The following is a 19,517-nucleotide window of genomic DNA, read 5'->3' as shown; positions in this document are numbered from 1 at the left end:
TTCTCTTTATTTGTCCTTCCAAGATTCATTGGTCTTCTTGACTGTTAGGAGCTGCGCCTTCTGTATTCTCACCTATTACCCATGAAATAGTTCCTTTCCATTATTCTCTAATATATCCTCCTGGAACAATAATTAGATGTTGGTTGAACATTCTCACTCTGTTCTTCATATCTCTTTGCTTCTCTTCCATATTTTCAATTTTTTAAATCTTTTTGTCTGTGTTGCATTCTTAGTATTGAGAGACAGAGACAAGCAGATCAGGTTCAAGACAGGAAATTGAAGTAGAAGCTAGTCTTGAGGTCTTGACCACTAGTTAGAGAAGATTAAAGGCGTGTAAAATAGAGAATATCTCTGTCACTTTTTGTAGGATTTCTTTTAATTTAAAACCATTCTGAGGGGCGTCTGGGTGGCTCAGTTGGTTAAGCATCTGCCTTCAGTTCAGGTCATGATCCCAAGGTTCTGGGATCAAGCTCCTTGTCAGGCTCCCTGCTCAGCAGGGGAGTCTGCTTCTCCCTCTCCCTCTACTGCCCCCCCCCACCGTATTCCCTCTCTCATGCGAAACAAAACAGGATCGTAGGGGAAGAGAGGAAAAAATAAGACAGAACTAGAGAGGGAGAAAAACCATAAGAGACTCTTAATCATAGGAAACAAATGAGGGTTGCTGGAGAGGAAGGGGGTGGAGGGATGGGGTAACTGGGTGATGGACATTAAGGAGGGCATGTGATGTAATGAGCACTGGGTATTATAAAAGACTGATGAATCACGGGCCTGTACCTCTGAAACCGATAATACATTATATGTTAATTAATTGAATTTAAATTTAAAAAATATTAAAAAATAAATTCCTGCTGGTATTTATAAATCTACTCCTTTTTGTTTACTTTATTTCTTTAGGTTATTGTGTCAATGAGTATAGCATTTGCTCAACAAACTGAACTATCTAGACTATCTGGGGAAAAAGAGGATACTACATCGTCAAAACAAGCACATGCTTTCTGTCAGCAAGAACATTTAAATGAAATGAAATTATCACAGGGTCAAACTTTTGAAGCAGTGGACATGAAATTTAAAGAAGAATTTAAACCACTTAGTAAGGAGTTAGGAGAAGATGGAAAGGAAATTCTGTTATCAAACAGTGATAATCTTGATGATATACTAGAGTCGAAGGACCATGAACTGACTATTTCAGAAGAAATGTTCTCCAAAGATGAAACATTTATAGCCAGAGAACCTGTAAGTGTGCTTCCTTGTATAAAAAATTGTGGCTTCCTTCATTATAAAAATATTACCGGTAATTAATGTTCCTTAATGGGGAAGGAAGTTATCTAATCTAGTCTTGACCGAGGGATTCACATTATGAATGTGTTTTATTATTTATATATGAATAAACGATTCAATATTATTAAATAAGACAAATCTGGTTCATAGTATTGTTAATATTGTACATATTGTGCATGGTAAAATCTCATAAGTTATACTTGCATTAATTTTGTTTCAGTCAATTTAAGATTAATTATCCTATAGTTTAGCAGTATGTATGAATAAAATATTTGCGTCATTTAATGTGATAATAGCACAAGGACATAGCTACCTGTTTAACAAGATAATTTAAAGTATTACACTCTGTATATACTAATTCTCTTCTTCTTTACTTACTCATCAATGGACGATCTATTCTGTGTCTATACTGCAACTGTTTGTGCGTTTAACAGAAAGTAGTAAATCCTATGTTTTAAAATTATCTAAATTCAAATTTTTTATTAATGTTCAGGGTGGGTTATGTCTTGTTTAGAGGCATATTCAAATAAAATGTATCAACTTCTTCATGAAGGGCAAAACTAAGGTAGTTGTAAAAACCTCTCTAATTTACCAGCAATTATTCATTTAAGTAATAGTTCTTTGGGAATTGAAGTACTTGTGAACTTCATTAAGGAGATGATTTCTTATGAGTTTGAGAAAGTGGATGTAAAGATTTATTTCCAAATTATCGAAAATTGTTTCTTAGCAAGCAGTACTGTGATGACCACTGCATAATATAAATAGGTAAAATTTTTCATGTTTTATAAATTTAATTTTAATTATAAATATTCCACTTATATTATCTCCTCATCATAAAATGTCGAGAGGGATAATGGAGTTACAGCTTCATTAAGAGTAGAAGCCATCCTGAGGATTTTTAGTCTTTATTCTTCTTCTTCTTTAGAATCAGACTGCATCTAAACTAAATGCTAAGCAGCTATTTTGCTTTTAGAGAATAATGTGTAATGATAATAAACTAACTTCACACCGAATTGGAATTATAATTAAGACAAATTTTTTTTTTTTACTCTATGTTTTAGCTTAGCAATGGGGATAAAAAATCAGGTGCTTTGTGGAGTTAAAATTGCTTTCGTATTTGTTTCTAATGTTGTCGACATTGACAGATTTCCACGAAATGTTTTATAATTGCTGCTTTTTTTTTTTTAACTATTGTAGATCCATGATGAGATTTTGGTATCAAGTATTGATGCTTCTAGACAACTAATGTTAAATGAAGAACAGTTGGAAGATATGAGGCAGGAACTTGTACGACAATACCAAGAACATCAGCAGGCAACAGAACTATTAAGGCAGGCACACATGCGCCAGATGGAGAGACAGCGAGAAGACCAGGAACAGCTACAAGAAGAGATTAAGAGACTGAATAGACAGTTAGCCCAGGTATGGGGCTTAGAGTCCCTTTTCTCCCCAATTAAAATAACAGTATTCTTTAATAGCCTTTTTTTTTTAAAGTCAAAATTATTGCCAAGATATGAATAAATACAAATATTTAACATCAGGAATGAACTCCATCAGCACAGCAGCCTTAGATCTTGTTAGGAACACCTGACTCAACCTTGGAGTGGCTTGCCTCTGTGCCATTTATTTATCTGCCTTTTTAGCCATTGGAAAAGTGGCTACAAGGTTGTTTGAATGTTTGTTTTGAATCATTCCACTGACCATACACAACAAAAGTACTTTGACAGTTTTGGAAACTTTGTGCTAAGGTGCAGTTGACAGTCATTTTTCCCATGTTCATTTATAGTTTCGTGAGTCCACCAATTAGCATCTCCAGGGTTTACCTTTATCTATCTTAAATCTATCTTTTTAATCATGAATGGGAATCTGAAGCAGTATGTTTCTGGAACTTTCTCCAGGGAAACATCTCTTCTTGATTTGAGAAATACAGATTTACGTAACATTCTTATCCCTTTCCTTACTCCTTGGTATTTGGGAGCTAAATTCTTATCAATTGCTGTATATAGTGTACTCACAAAATCATTATAGAAAAGCAAGAAATATTTATATAGAAGTTCCTATAAAAACAAATTTATCCAATTTGTTTTGAAAATTTAAACTAAAATGAGATTTTAAAAAATAGAGAAATTTTGAAATGTGTTCTTTCAAATATAGAATAATAGGAAAATTGAAAGTTGAACGTAAAACATATCATTTGGAAAAATTGATGTTGCTTTTCTTCATTGCATTTTGTGAATTTAAACCTCTGAATTTTCAATGCAAAATTGGCATATGAAAATAATATTGAGCTTCACAGATTCCTGAATTAGCTTTTTAAGTTTGAAATTTTGCATTGAACTTTATATATGCTTTTAACTCCTAATCATGGGATGTAACTTATAGGTAGAAAGAGCCTCTTGGTTCCAGGGGGTTAAAAGAAATCTAATTATTTCTGCTTTTTTTCCTTCTATCGCGAACAGTATTCTCTCATGACCTTTTTTCTTATTTAGAGATCCTCAATAGATAATGAAAACCTGGTTTCAGAGAGAGAGAGGGTGCTTTTAGAGGAGCTGGAAGCACTAAAGCAGCTGTCTCTAGCTGGAAGAGAGAAGCTGTGTTGTGAGCTGCGCAACAGCAGTACGCAAACACAGGTAGTATGGACTTTGGCCCACCTAGGAGCAATGGATCGTCAATGCAGTAGGATCTGTTTGTCTTTGTTGTTGGTGTGGAATGTATTTTTTATAGGTTGTGAGCTTAATGTATTTGTGATTGTTTATATGCAAGGTAGGTGGAGTCAAGATGTTTTACCTTCTATTTAAGGTAATTTGCATAGGACATTGCTATAGCAGCAACTATTGTTTCACCAGGGAGCAACCTAACAAACTTGATGTCATACTAGGGTGTGCACTAGCTTGAACCCATTAAAGTTCTTTTCGTCTCTGCATTGGGTTGCCTTATCTTTTTTTGATAATGCTAATCCCTTAATAAAATATAGTTAAATATTATTTCAAAGATATCTATTTTGCCTGTAGAGATTTCTATCTCACTTCATAACAATATAGAAGAACGACATGCTGTTTCCAAGATGATAGGTTTTCTTTCTGTTTTGTCCTCTCTACCTTTGCGCAAACTTAAGCAGAATGGAAATGAAAACCAAGAGGAAATTGAAGAACAGACCTTTAAAGAAAAGGAGTCAGACAGAAAACCTGAAGATGTGCCTCATGATATTCTGACCAATGAAAGGTATATAGAATGTGTATATTTTATAGAAAGGGAAATAAATAGTTGTTTCAATGTGGTAAACTTTATTTGTCCTTATTTTGATCTTGTACATTTATTTGTCCATTTTACTGTGAATGTAAAGAATTGTCAATTTTTGATTTTTAAGAAGAAAAATTTTTTTAAATCTTTATTGTGTAAAGTAATTTTTGTTTGGATATCGACCATGTACTTAGTAAATGATAAGGCATTATTTGATTATTGAACCTTTCTTAATTAATTTTATTCTGCTCATATGCCATTTTTTATCCTAAAAAACACTATTGCACTTGTGAGTGTATTCTTCGTTATATGGACATGCATTCAATATAAGCTACCCCCTTGCTTGTGATGAGAAAAAAAACGAAGTGTGATAGTCTACAGTTAGCTTCTTTTTCATTTACTGCATATCAGATGAGAACTTTTAATCCATAACCCACTTTTATAGAGGAATAAATTAATGATCCTAAGTTAACAAAACTTTCCCTGACTTGACTTTGTAGACGTTAATATAAAAATGTAAACTATTAAATGAGAATTCACCCCCATATTAAGGACTGTAAGCATAATATTTTAAAATTTGTTTTGTTCAAATGAAAATAATTTCTTTAATCTTAAATTAAATTAATATCTACTAACTTAATTTCCTCCTTTTCCAATTTCTGTGACTGTCAACCCTCTGTGTCCTCCTAACATCCTTCCTCAGCTTGCATGGAGGAATTTGGCCCCTAAGATTTTGGCTTCCCCATTGGATCATCAGTATGGAACACAGTCAGTATGGAACTCAAACAAGAAAGACAGTGTATGAAAATTAGAGTTACCATGGCAATATAAAATAAACATTTTGTTTATTTTATATTATTTATCTCTGATTGGTATATTTTAAAAACTATGTAGTGTTTAATTTTTAGGAATTTTTGCAGCGAGTGCTAATAAATGAGTATTCATATTTATTTCTCTTTACCTCATATTAATTTTAATCATTTCTCTTATTTAGAAATATTTTCATATTGTCCTAATCCTGAGGTGTTTGGGGCTTGAACAAAACCTAAGAAAAAGTTAAATAAAACCCTTGACTGACTTACTACTAACTAAATTACTTAGAGTTTTATTTTTAATGTCCTGGTCTCATGTAAGCAGAGAACTTGATCTAGGTACAAAAATAGAACTGTCTCTTTCGCTTGACAAATACTGAAGAAAAACTTGTCCGTTTATTACCTTGTCTTAAAATAGTTACGTCATGTGCCCGTGAAAATAGATATCCTTTAACCTGATTGTTGGTGATCTCCCACAGTGTGAAGTTGAGAGAGCAAACTATCTTAAGGCAGAGGACCTTTACCATGAAAGTTTCTTATTTTATCTATATGTATTGAATATAAAGTTTGCCACTGTAGTACTCTTATTGAATTAAACAATCAGGACAAGAGAATTATTTAGTTATTCAGAAGATTAATCAGATAATGTACTGAATCAGCATTTATGGAATTATATTTCTTGACGTGAAAAGATGTTTGTGTTAAGCAAAGAAACAAAACTTACAAAAACTCTTTGTCCTGGATAATTCTTTTTTTTTTTTTTTTTTTTAAAGATTTTATTTTATTTTATTCGACAGAGGTAGAGAGAGCCAGCAAGAGAGGGAACACAAGCAGGGGGAGTGGGAGAGGAAGAAGCAGGCTCATAGCGGAGGAGCCTGATGTGGGGCTCGATCCCAGAACGCCGGGATCACGCCCTGAGCCGAAGGCAGACGCTTAACCGCTGTGCCACCCAGGCGCCCCTGTCCTGGATAATTCTATTTTTGTTTTTAAAATGTATTTATGAGGTGGAGGGAAAGGCTAGAAAGGCATTAAAATGTTAACAGTGATTATTTTTGCTGAGATATTTAGGTGTGAGTGGTTAGCAGTATTTTCTAGTGTTTTTGAAAAGGAGAATGTTTGACATCTTTTTAAAAAGACAAATGCACTATTCCATTTGATTGAAAATAGGCTCCTTTTACTAGCTGAAATGAATGTGGTTTATGTAACTCGAGAAATTTGTGTCTCTGGAGCAGATATAATAAAGAATGTCTTATGATATTCCCTCTGGTGTTGGCAGATAGTGATACTGCACAACAGATCTTTTTAAAAACAAGTCTCTGCCTGTTTTTGTAATTTAATTGTCTAGATTATCAACCAGGAAGTTGTAGAAATATACATTTTTCTGGTGGAATTTTTAACTTACATTTTAAATTATATTGTTTGACACATAAAAAAAATTAAATGTGAAACATGTACAAGAACCATAAATGGTATTATCAGCTTGCATGTGCTTGGATACTACCACAATTTTTAAAACTTAACTTGTATCTCCTTAAAATGTTCTTCTAATTTAGAAACTTCACTAGCTTAAAACTTTAGCTATATGATTTCTTTAAGATCAGTGAAGTATTGCACATTTGTAAAAGGAAAAAAAAAGTTTACTGATGGACCAAAAATTTTTAGAAGAAAACAAATTTTATAATGTAATTATTAAATAAATAAAAAACAAAAGCACTTCATTTAAAGTGCGATTGCATGTTATTTTAGTAGAGAAGATTGTATGGTATTTTATTTTTCAAGTCAGATATTTTGTGGTACAGTTTTTTGGGACATAAGCAAAATGTTTGCTTCGAAATGGTTAAACATTTTAATAAATATTTCTTTATCTGTACAGGTTTGCGCTCCAGAAAGCTAATAACAGACTTCTAAAGATCCTCTTAGAAGTTGTAAAGACAACAGCAGCTGTTGAAGAAACAATTGGTCGCCATGTTCTTGGTATTTTAGATAGATCTAGTAAGGTCCAGTCATCTGCCAGCTTGATTTGGAGATCAGAAGCAGAGGCACCTATAAAGTCATGTATCCATGAGGAACACACAGGAGGTACTAGTTTTATATGCTGTTGAGACTGTCATCATTATCTTCAATAAATCTTTCTGAATTCAAGGCAGTTTTGCTATGTGTTGAAAATACAGAAGAGACAGTATTAAAGTTTTTTCCAACAAAAAAATCTTCAGACACAAATACTTCAGAGCCAGTATTCTCAAAACATCGTTATTGTATGGCATTTGCAAGTGGGTGTTTTGGAGTTGTTGTTGTACATACTCAGGGTTAACTACTCTGCTGTATAAACCAGAGACTGTTTAATTTCTCCATTATAAAAGAAAAATCCCACATTACTTCTCAGGACTTAATAGCCATGAGGTATTGGCAATATCCTGAAACCACCCTATTATATTAGAAATAAAGAGCTTTTAAGAATCAAGCATCAGTTCGCATATCTGTTGAGATGGTTAGAAGAAAGTCTTGATAAGAAACCCAGTAAGAAACCCAAGACTTGATCTTTAGTCTGTCCTCTGCTAGCTCCTTTCTTCCTTTCGGAAAAGTGGTTTGAAGTATGACAGAATAAGTGTGGATCCAGAGGTTAGGTCTTGACATGACATAGCTCTAATTCTCTCTTCCTCCAGCTGTGTGGGCCGGGCTTTTTGAATTTCTTACTTTCACACTGCTGACATCTACCTCTTGTTTTTTAATTCCTTATTGATGAGGGAATCAGGCAATCAAAAGGTGAGAAAGTTTTTTGTCAGATGGTGAAAGATAGGGTTTGGACTCTTGGATCAGCAGATCAAGTCCATACTTTACTACCATTCCACACCCAAGCATTTCTCCCCAGTTAGAGGCTGACCTTCTAAAAATGCCAATATTTGCGATTTTTGAGAGCATTCTAAGTTTCATGTGGAGAAATGAGAAGAAATTATCCCAATTACAGAAGGTTTACCTAATTACAAGTTGGCCAGTAGCCTGTTTCCAAGTGCAAAGAAAACTCCCTCAGTTGAGTACAAAGATAATTTTAAAAACCTCTTGGGGTGCCTGGGTGGTGCAGTTGGCTGAGACTCCAACTCTTGGTTTTGGCTCAGGTTGTGATCTCAGGGTCATGAGCTCAAGCCCCGTATCAAGCTGCACCCTCAGCATGGAGTCCGCTTGAGTTTCTCTCTCCCTCTCCTCCTGCCCCTCCTACTTGTGCTCTCACTTCTCTCTCCCTCTAAAATGAATAAATAAATCTTAAAAATTTTTTGGAAAAAAAAAACCTCTTTTAATAAAATAAGAGCTGAAATAATACTGAGTTTTTAACCTTTCTTTCAAATTCATTCTTTTCAAACTTTGTAGAAGTATTTTTTCAAATTAATTTCACTCTCTGTTAAGCTGTCAAGGGCTATTTTATTTCTACATATAGATCTTGATGTATAGAAAAGAATTAGGTAATACTTTCTTGGTGTTATCGTAAAAGTGTTTATCAAACTAATTAGGATGACCACTAATATCATCTGGGGACACTGAGAGATACATTTTGCATCTTGAAGGAAATATTGAGTTAATAGAATTTATCATTTAAAACTGAATTTTCTGATAAACTTCGAAGAATATATTGGCTTAAAAAATTGACACTGTTCATTTGAAAGAATTTTTTCTGATGTTCCTTCATATTTTTCATGGAGCCTTTATTGTAAAAACTAAAAGGAACTTTTGAAATATTTCTTTTATGTCTTATTTAATATTTCAGAAAAAGTTCAGTCTTATTCTGATTATGAAGCAACATTTGCTTTTCAGTTTTTATATATGACTTTTTATTTTAGGTAGTAGCACTTGTGATCTATTTTCAGCTTTCAAGTCCAAACTTGTTTAGATTTTATGCATGTATGGACTTGTTAACTCTCTAAAAGAGTAAATAATTGATTTGCTAATGTGTGCTTCCTCATAAGAGTAACCTAGTTTATGAAATTAAAGGGAGATTTTGAGCCACTGTGAAATTAGTTGAACTTGAGTGAATATTAAAGTAGTTCATAACAGTAAGTTCCCCTAGGATATGTTGAAAGAAAAGTTCTTTGAGGCCTGAATTTGATGGCTCAGTGGTAGAATGCTTACCTCTATTACTTTTGTAATAGGAAAATCAATAAAGTTAATACATTTTTTTAAATCCTAAAGGAAGATGACATTGGAACTTAACCATTGACATGAGTGTGCTTGTTGCTAGCCTAACCCCCCTGGGAAGTCTTCCACTTTCAGGGGAAACTAAAGTCTGTGAATACCTCCTGGGAAACTGCCTTTAGGACCTTCAGCCCAACCGTCCAATCTCCTCAGTGACTGCGTATCTTAAATATTCCTTTTGTTTCTAGGATAAAGGCCAAATGTCTATAGCCAACAGTAGTTATTTCCTAGAATACTCTAATGCTGCTTCCTCAGACAGGCCCTCCTTGACCATTTCATCTCATTTAGGCCCTCCTCATTTTCCCAGATGACCAGGCACTGAATCTCATCTGCTGCAGCTTCCTTTTGGAGTAGTGTGATGTGACAGAAAGAATGCTGGGTTGGTAATCAGAAGGCCCTTGATTCTTACTCCAGCTCTCTGCAACCCTGGGCAAATCTCTCAGTCTCCCAGGGCTTCAGTTCAGTTTACTCGTCTGTCAGGTGTAAGAGGCAAAGTAGAGTCAGTGGTTTCCAGTTGGAGCTCTACAGATCTTCAGAAGCCCAGTGCGGTAGGGGATGCTCTGTCGGATCACCTACCCTGCTTAATCTGGGAAGATAAGGAATGACCATGGTATAAATCTGTAAAGTAAATGACTAAAGGACTTTTGAATAACCATCATCTGCTGTGTTTAAGACACAGATCTGAGTGGTTCACCAATCTGAAATCATGAGCCCCTTCACCAAACTGGCAATTCTGAGATTTCTGTAGGCTTTTTATGAAATTGCCCTGCCAATTTATGTTTTTCTCTGATTTTTCTCCCCAAGGCTAGTTATTATAAATACAGCATAACCTTGATGTCTTTTTCATTCTTTTATTTCATAAATAAACAACAACAGAAGTCAAATTTCCTCATTGGAACATATTCACATTATTTCTGTTTATGTATATTTTCAGAATGTGATCAGTAAGATACATTAAGCTAGTTGACATCTTCACCTTTTCTAGATACTTTAACAAATATTTTTTCATTAGCATTTGAAAAAATTAGCATTCAGTGGCTTTTCATAAGCCATTTTGTTGTAGTTTGTGCTTGAGATTTGTTCCCATGCAATATACAGTATCTTTAATTTTTTTTCCTCACCATTGATTTCTTCTCTTTCCCCAAAGCGTGTTGATATTTTCATAACATGGGGGGCAGGAAGTGCATTGGTTCTACTTTACTTTGCTCTCCACTCAAGGTAAACCTTGACAAACTCGATGAGAGATCAGACCAACTCCTACTTTTACCAGCTTTGGTTTCTCTTCCTATATACAGTACCACAGCTGTTCTCTCCCAGGACAACAGTGACCTCCCACTTGTCAAATCCAGTAGCATCTTCTCAGTCCTTGTCCTGTTTGAGTGTCTAAACAAATAACATAACTGACATCTCTACCTTTTTTGAAATGTTCTCTTGTCTTCTGGAACATCTTCTGTCTTTCTATGACTTTTTTTTCACACAGGTTCTTTTGTTAGTTTATTATATTACGGAGGCTCCAACTATGTTTGTCCTCTTTCTCTCCTGAAACAGGAAAGCAGTTGTTTACTGCTCATGAAATAAATGTATCCTCTTTCAGGATTTCGACTCTCACCTTAATACAAATGACTTCTAAGGCTCTGCAGACCTGTATTTCCAGAAGTTGACTCATCTTCTCTACCCATTAACACTTCCGACTTCATTTTTCATGCCTGCTCTATACACTTTATCTGGTTTTTAAAATAATTCTCTTAATGACGCTTCTGTCACCAAGAATGACCTACGCTTGAGCCCCAGAGTCATCTTTTACTACTTTCTTTCCCCTTGTGTTACACATTTAGTCTTCTCCGACCTGTGCCCAACCCCACCTTTCAACACTTCTCATCTAGGCGATTGACATAGTCTTCTTCTTCTTCTTTTTTTTTTTTTTAAGATTTATTTATTTATTTGAGAGAGGGAGCGCACAGAGGGAGAGGGAGAAGCAGACTCCCAGCTGAGCAGGGAGCCTGACACGGGGTTCGATCCCAGGACTCTGGGATCGTGACTTGAGCTGAAGGCACTTACCCGACTGAGCCACCCAGGTCCCCTGATTGAAATAGTCTTCTCACCTGTCTCTTCTTCAGCCCTTTTTGTGCATTGTTGCAGTTTATTTCCTGATTTATGGATTTGATATCTTCCTGTTCAAAAAATCGTTTCCTACCCCATTATTTATAGCAAAACCCCAAGGTTCCTATAAAAGTTAAAACCATTCACAACTTGGATACAGCCTCCTTTCCAACTACCTTCCTTTTGATCTCCTCCCACCCCATCCTAACTTTTCCACATACTTTCGCCCCCTAAAGCCTTGGCTCCCCATTGTATCAGACTATTCTCTTTCCTCAGATTTGTCAAATTGTCTGTATTTGTTAGAAAGAAAAGATCACTAGAATACATTTAATTTCTTAAAGATGCTATATAACATATATTTTTAGTTTTAAACACCAATTATAAACTATTAATATTTCTTGCTTCCACAGCATCTTCAAAAATATTTATTTTCCAGACTACATTCATTTTGTTCAGTAACTTTGTAATATATACATCATACTGTACTTTATATGAATTTATTTTGAATTCCAAGATCATTTTGAACTCGTGAATACTTATAAAGTATTAATCCCTATAACCAAGACCATTCAGTTTTGAATACGTGGAATAATATAAGTAAATATTAGTCTGGTTGCTGTTTTTAACTTTTGAGAATAAAAATACAAAGTGAAAATTGTATTGGGTGTTACGCTAAGAACTTAGATAAACTGTGTAATAGCAAACATTTAAAATCCCTTCCTAGAATGCAGTTTTGGATTCTTTAGCCAGTGTCTTGTACAGAGGAGGTACTTAATGAATATTGAACTGTGCTCCATTCAGATCTTGTTTCTGAAACTGTATCTGATATTGTTAATACATGAGATTGAGAGAAATCCATGGCACCAGCTACTTTAGCTTAGCTAGACATTTTAATAAGTAGCTCCTATTCTTCTGGATGACTATATCAAAATGAATATTCTGAGTACTTTGGAAATTAAAGTTTGCTGTTAATTTGTTAACTTTCTGATAAGTTACTGATAAGAATTACGCACTATATGTAATAAAAGAATAGGTAATTCCTCCTCAGGATATTTCATTGTTGGGTTGTAGTATGCTGCTACAGATGAGTCCTGTATTCAGTGACAGCAATGACTAACCTATGCTTTTTTTTTTTTTTTTTTTTAAAGATTTTATTTATTTATGTGACAGAGAGACAGCCAGCGAGAGAGGGAACACAGCAGGGGGAGTGGGAGAGGAAGAAGCAGGCTCACAGCGGAGGAGCCTGATGTGGGACTCGATCCCGGTACGCCAGGATCACGCCCTGAGCCGAAGGCAGACGCCTTAACGACTGCGCCACCCAGGCGCCCCTAACCTATGCTTTTATTTCAGTTTAGAGAAAGCACTTCCAAAGCTTATTCTCTGCTCATGTAAACTTAGTTTTGCTTAAAAAATAAGAATAGTGTGGATACATACATCCATAGTTAAATTAGTACTGCTTATCAGTCTATTAACTTCTTTGTAGTCTACCTCTTACAAAAGTTTCAGGATGCAAAATGATCTTGGTCCCTTTTTACTGTCTAGCCCGAGCTTGTGATGCTGCTACCCAGTATAGTGCTCAGAAATCAGAGGATCTGTGGGGTGCCTGGGTGGCTCAGTCAGTTAAGCATCCAACTCCCCGACTCTTGGTTTCAGCTCAGGTCATGATCTTGAGGTCCTGGGATCAAACTCCGAGTTGGGCTCCATGCTCATCAGGGAGTATGTCTAAGGATTCTCTCTGTCCCCTCCCTCCTTCCCCCTGCTTGCTCGCTCACCTTCTCAAATAAATAACTCTTTAAAAAAAAATCAGAGGATCTGTTCTGGACAAAATCTAGCACTTCTTCTGTCCTTCTGTATACCTGGAATATCCCATTGCACAGTGTTTTTCTTTTCATATCATTTATGTATTTATTTTCGCATACAGTCCTTGAGGTTAGGAACCAGATCCCACCACCTATGTGTCTCCATTACTTAGTAAATCCTGTATGGTGGGCACTTAGTAAATATCTGTTGAAAGTTATTGTAAAAATTTTTATCAAAGAGGGGCGTCTGGGTGTCTCGGCTGGGCGTCCAACTCTTGATTTTGGCTCGGGTCATGAGATTGAGGCCTGCATAGGACTCCACGCTTAGCCTGGAGTCTGCTTGAGATTTTCTGCCTCTCTCTCTCCCTTTGCCTCTTCCTCCTTTGTGCATATATGCATGAACTCTTGCTCTCTATTATAAGTAAGTAAATCTTTAAAAAAAAAATGTTTTTGTCAAAGAAAAAATACTGAATAACCTAAGTATTAATTTCTGCAAAGCCCTCTTAGCATACCATTATCTTTCTCATTCTTCTGCCTCCTTGGTTATCAAATAATATTAGGTTCTGTATTTGCCTGTTTGTTATATTGCACTGTTGTTATTAAAAGGCCTTAAAAAAAGACCTTGTATTTCAATGATTTCAGCTTTTAACTTGATTTTATTTTGTAACTTTTTTTACTATAATTATTAATTATAATTGATTTATGCCTTTAAAATACTGTTATTTCGGGGCACCTGGGTTGCTCAGTCATTAAGCGTCTGCCTTCGGCTCAGGTCATGATCCCAGGGTCCTGGGATCGAGCCCACATCGGGCTCCCTGCTCTGCTAGGAGCCTGCTTCTTCCTCTCCCACTCCCCCTGCTTTTGTTCCCTCTCTTGCTGGCTGTCTCTCTCTGTCAAATAAATAAATAAAATCTTTAAAAAAATAAAAACAATAAAATACTGTTATTTCAGTTACAGATGAGTCTATACCCTCTTATTCCGGAAGTGATATGCCAAGAAATGACAGTAGCATGTGGTCAAAAGTGACTGAAGAAGGGACAGATCTCTCAGAACGGCTTGTGAGGAGTGGTTTTGCTGGAACTGAAATAGACCCTGAAAATGAAGAACTTATGCTGAGTATTAGCTCTCGACTACAAGCAGCAGTCGAGAAACTCCTAGAAGCTATAAGTGAAACTAGTAGTCAGGTAACCTCCTTATGTTGCTAATCTGTACTACATTTGTAGGTTTTCTTTTAAGCCAGTGAACTACTATGTGTTTTCTATTGTCTCACAGAAATGTCGTCACGTTCCTCTTTAAAAAATGGTTGTATTTATAACAACCAATATTGATATCAACAGGTTTCTTTTCAGGTGGTAAGTGTTAATTTAACGTCCCGATGGATTTTTCAGGTTCTGAAATTCAGTGTTGTTTTAATTTTAAAATTTTCTAGACTCTTTACTTTTTTTAATATCAAAAGATATTTTAACTTTACCATTGAATGAAATATTCCATTACAATATGTTATTTATTTGAAGAAATAATATAAGGAATCTCTTAAACTGTATGCTCTAGTATGTCCTAACACACTGCTGTTGTAATATGATAACAAATCAAACCTACAGTCCTCCACATGATTTTTACATCCTTTTCATGAATGTTAATAAATTACCTCACTTTACTATCTCTTGATAGGCAGTTAGATGAGGGACAGTTTCTACATTGAAGTACTGTTTTCATAGAAATTTTAAAGGGATATAACCATTTATAACTTAAAATGTAATTTTCTTTGTCTCTAACATTTTTACACTATGGCAGTTGTCTCAAGTTACTGTATGTGGAATTTAAAAAATAGTTTGTTGCTTTAAAATAAAGCAAATTCACTTATTCATTTTAAAAATGTTTAAAACAACTGTAGAATCATAGCTATTATGTTAATCAGATGTGTACTCCATTGTTGTCAGTTACAGGGCCAATATTATTAAGATTTTCATTGATATCTTTATTCACAGTATCCTAAATCCATGTGTATTTCACGTGTCTTTGATGTCTTATTATTTCTAATGTCTGGCTTTCATTGATGTTACTTTTTTTCCTCTAAAAAATTATTCTGTTATGGAATGTTTCTGCAGTAGTGGTGACTATTTGATTTACCATATTTGACAAATATTGTTAAATATTTTGCATTTTAATGCCAAATTCATTTACTTTTAGATTAAGTTAGTGATTGAGTCCTCTCTTAGTGACCCTTAAAGTCACCTGTTAACCACCTACTGTTAGGTTAATTTTTCATTATCAATCCATTTTTTTTTTCCTCTTGGCAACTTGCTATTGGCATTTAACGAAGAAGGTGTTATCAAAACAGCATATATTTCCAGTGAAGTATTTGTCTTCTGGATAGTCTCCAGACAACGAGAGTTTTCCCCAGGCTCATTCTTCCTTGTAAGGAGACCGTTTAAATTCTCTCCTGTGCTAGAGTGTGGACTGTATCTTTAAGAGCACATTGCCATACATTGCAATGAGAATTCACTATTTGGCCAGCAGAATGTATCATAATACATCTATTAATTTTTGAATTGTACCTTGATTGGCCAAACTAAGGTATTCATATTCAGTTAAATAGATCTCAGATATGTTTTCATAGATAAATTGCAGTCTTTGGGCAATTCTTGTTTTTCTGAAGCTTTCGTTTACAGCAGGTACAAAATGATTGAAAGGCTTTTGCTTCAGTTACTTAAAAATTTCCTTGAGTATCACAAAGAACTAAAAGAAGTACGGTATTTTTGAAAACTCACATCTTTGTGTATTTACTGATACACAGTAGAAAGGATAACTACACAAATAACAATAGTGGTCTCATCTCTTGCTAAAACCACAGTGAGTTATTTTTCATTGCCAACATCCTAAGTGCTGATAGGAAAAAAGCATCAATAAAAACCAGCTTCATTTGTTATTAATTTAAGACATTATACTCTTGGATCAAAGAACTCTAATGTTTACCATATTTTTCTTCAGCCTCAGGTAGACTGCTTAAGCTCAAACATTGAAACTAAGAACGCTATGTCATAATATGAAATTCCATAGCTATTATAAGAAAACACATATTTTGTACTAAGATTTGCTATTTTTTCAAGTCTTTACTTTTCTAATTAACATAAGCCCTGGATTGGCTTTCTTTTAGAAGGCTTACCCATAAGTCACTTTAACTTTCTGAGTCCGCAGTGCCAATTCAGACATTTTCCACTATTGCTTTTTAGCACTTTTAAAGTTTGAATGCATATGCATCATAATTATCCCTTTTATTCTATGAAAGTAGTATAAATGATTCTGAACGGAGTCTCAACGTAATCCTGCCCTTTTTTTTTTTTTGCTTATTTCAGCTACCTTAGTATTTAATTTCTGTGATTTTACTCTTTCATACTATGAAAAAACTAGTAATACTTTTCCTTTCTTAGCCACCATTAAATACTTTTGATGTGGATCTTGAACACTGTTAATACTGTTGCTGCTACTTGATACCATTGTAAATTATGAACAGTCTAGTTAATGCAGTGTAGTTGACCTTTGAACAATACGACTAAAATGTGCAGCTCCATTTATATGCAGATTTTTTCAATATATACACTACAGTACTGTAAATGCATTTTCTCTTTATGATTTTCTTAATGCCATTTTCTTTTTTCTAACTTTATTGTAAGAATAGAGTATATAATATGTAATACAACATACACAATATGTGTTAATCAACTATTTATGTGATCAGGCTTCTGGTCAACAGTAGGCTATAAGTAGTTAAGTTTTGGGAGAGTCAGAAGTTTTGTGGATTTTTGATTGTGCACGGGGTCAGCGCCCCAACCCCTGCTTTGTTCAAGGGTCAACTGATAATATTTGTCTTTTGACAAGCACCATGGAAAATGGTAAATAAATCAGAAGTGATCCATGGTTGGACTTGTTCCTATAGGCTACTATAGAGAAACTTCCCCCATAATCCATTAATACTGCCAACCGACAGGTGTGTGGAATCCACCTAAAACACTCATTTTCCCAGGCCAAGATCACACCTGCTTGTGTGACTAGGTTGTGAGGTACAATAGGAATCTGTCCATGGCATTTTCCAAATTATTCTCAATTTGTTAAATACTAATATAGCAATATGTTACTTAGCTTTTACTGTGTTGTTTTAAGTATCAGTGAACAGGTCACAAAAACTTTGCCTAGAGCACTAAGCAGTTTTCAAACTGCAGTCTCTAAACCAGCAGCCTCAGCATTACTGAGGACCTGTAAATTTAAATTCTTACTCCCCACCCCAGACCTACTGAATGATGGAGCCCAGAAACCCGTGTTTCAACGGGTCCTTTAGGTGATTCTAATACACACTGACGTTTGAGAACCACTGATCTAGATATTATTAGTACATGTTCACATTATTTTACCTGAATTTTGAAGTGTTCTACTAATATCTTAGATAAAAGGTTAAAGTGGCTGTTGCCATTTGGTATAAAAATCAGATATTTCTTAGGTGAATTGTATTTTTAAAGTAATGAGAATAGGAGCTTTGTAAAACCTTCTTTTAATCCAAATTTAGTTCATGTACTAGTCTTCCATGGTTAGATGTTTAAAGCCATTGACTGCTTTAGAATATTCTCATTAATAACTAAAATTATCTTGAACATGATAAATAATTTTAACAGTTCATTAGAGTGATACAGAATGTGTAATCACCTTTGTGAAATAACTTGTATTCCATTTTCATCTTAATGTGTCATTATTTGGTTCTTCATAATGGTGTAGTTCTTTTTTACCTAAATTTTTTTTTCACTTGTTTTAAAAAAAATTCTAAAACAGAACTGAGAGATACTGCTGTAGTCCGTTTGTACTTGCAGTGACAGAGAAGTTCAGCTAAATAGCTCTGCACAGCATATCCTGAGACTAGGAAAGAGAGTAGCATCTTATACTTTGGATAAGAAGGGTGCAAGTAAAGTTTATTGGAAGACTTGATGCTTGAGATGAATCATTCATTCATCATATGTATGAGCACCTACTATAGAATAATTGCTATTTTACAAACTGAAAGTACAGCATTGAACAAAATAGATGAAATCCTTGCTCTTGAGAGCTTAACAGTTCAGTGGTGGAGACCAACAATACATAAACATACAGTATGTCTGCTGGTGATATCTGCTGGGAAGAAAAATAAAATAGGGGGAGATAGAGCATAATGGGGGAAGGGGGCATGTTATATAGGAAAATCAAGGAAGACCTCTCTGATGATGTAATATTCAAGCATATTTCTTGAGGAAGATTAGAAGAGACAGAGCCATATAAGTAAGTAGGGGAAGAATGTTTTAGGCGAAGGACTAAAAAGTATGGAGACCCTGAGGTGGTCGTGTGCGTGTTCTTTGTGTGGCTGACAAAGAGGCCAGTGTGGCTGGAGCAAGGAGAGTGAGCAAAGTGGGAGATAAAGTCGAAGTGGTACCTAGAAACCAGATCACAAAGAGTTTCACTCAATTTCCCCTAATGTTAACACCTTGCATAATTGTATTATAATTATCACAACTTAGAAAGTAAAACTGGTACAATAATATAAATTTGAAGTACAGACCATCTGGATTTTACCATTTTTTCCCCACTAAGGTCCTTTTCCTGTTCCAGGGTCCCATGTTGCATTTAGTTGTCATGTTTTTGTCAGCTCTCTTTTCTTCAGTTAGTATCTGAGTTTTTCCTTGTCTTTTATGACCTTGACACTTGAAAAGGACTGGCTAGTTATTTTATAGAATGTCCCTCCATTCAGATTTGTCTGATATTTTTTCATGTTACATGAAGCTTATTTGTTTTTGACAAGAATACCAAAAAAGTGGTGTGCCCTTCTCAGTGTACCATATTAGAGAGCACATGATGTCCATTTGTCTTATTACTGGTAATGTTAATCTTGATTTCTTGTGGTATCTGCTGGATTTCTCCACTGTAACTATTTTTCCCATTATAATTAATAAATATCTCGAAGGAGGTACTTTGAAATTATGCAAATATCTTGTTTCTCCTTAAACTTTCACCCACTAGTTTTATCATTCATTGGTAGATCTTGCCTGTACAAAAATCATTGATGGTGATTTTCTATTTTCCTCATTCC

The 19,517-nt window shown here is 34.8% G+C and overlaps 1 protein-coding gene across 1 annotated transcript in view; it reads left to right on the top strand.

The window, feature by feature from the left end:
• Positions 1-19,517, top strand: part of AKAP9 (A-kinase anchoring protein 9) — a 157,009-nt gene that overhangs the window by 74,082 nt on the left and 63,410 nt on the right. The window contains exons 17-22 of the mRNA XM_008686305.2: positions 895-1,233; positions 2,476-2,700; positions 3,768-3,908; positions 4,397-4,500; positions 7,204-7,409; positions 14,363-14,595. Of these exons, the coding sequence (XP_008684527.2) occupies positions 895-1,233; positions 2,476-2,700; positions 3,768-3,908; positions 4,397-4,500; positions 7,204-7,409; positions 14,363-14,595 (1,248 nt within the window). The remainder of the gene's footprint in view (positions 1-894; positions 1,234-2,475; positions 2,701-3,767; positions 3,909-4,396; positions 4,501-7,203; positions 7,410-14,362; positions 14,596-19,517) is intronic.

The sequence above is a fragment of the Ursus maritimus genome, unplaced genomic scaffold, assembly GCF_017311325.1.
Source record: "Ursus maritimus isolate PB19 unplaced genomic scaffold, ASM1731132v1 scaffold_3, whole genome shotgun sequence".
In the NCBI taxonomy this organism is placed as follows: Eukaryota; Metazoa; Chordata; class Mammalia; order Carnivora; family Ursidae; genus Ursus; species Ursus maritimus.
This window is presented reverse-complemented; position numbering and strand designations above follow the sequence as displayed.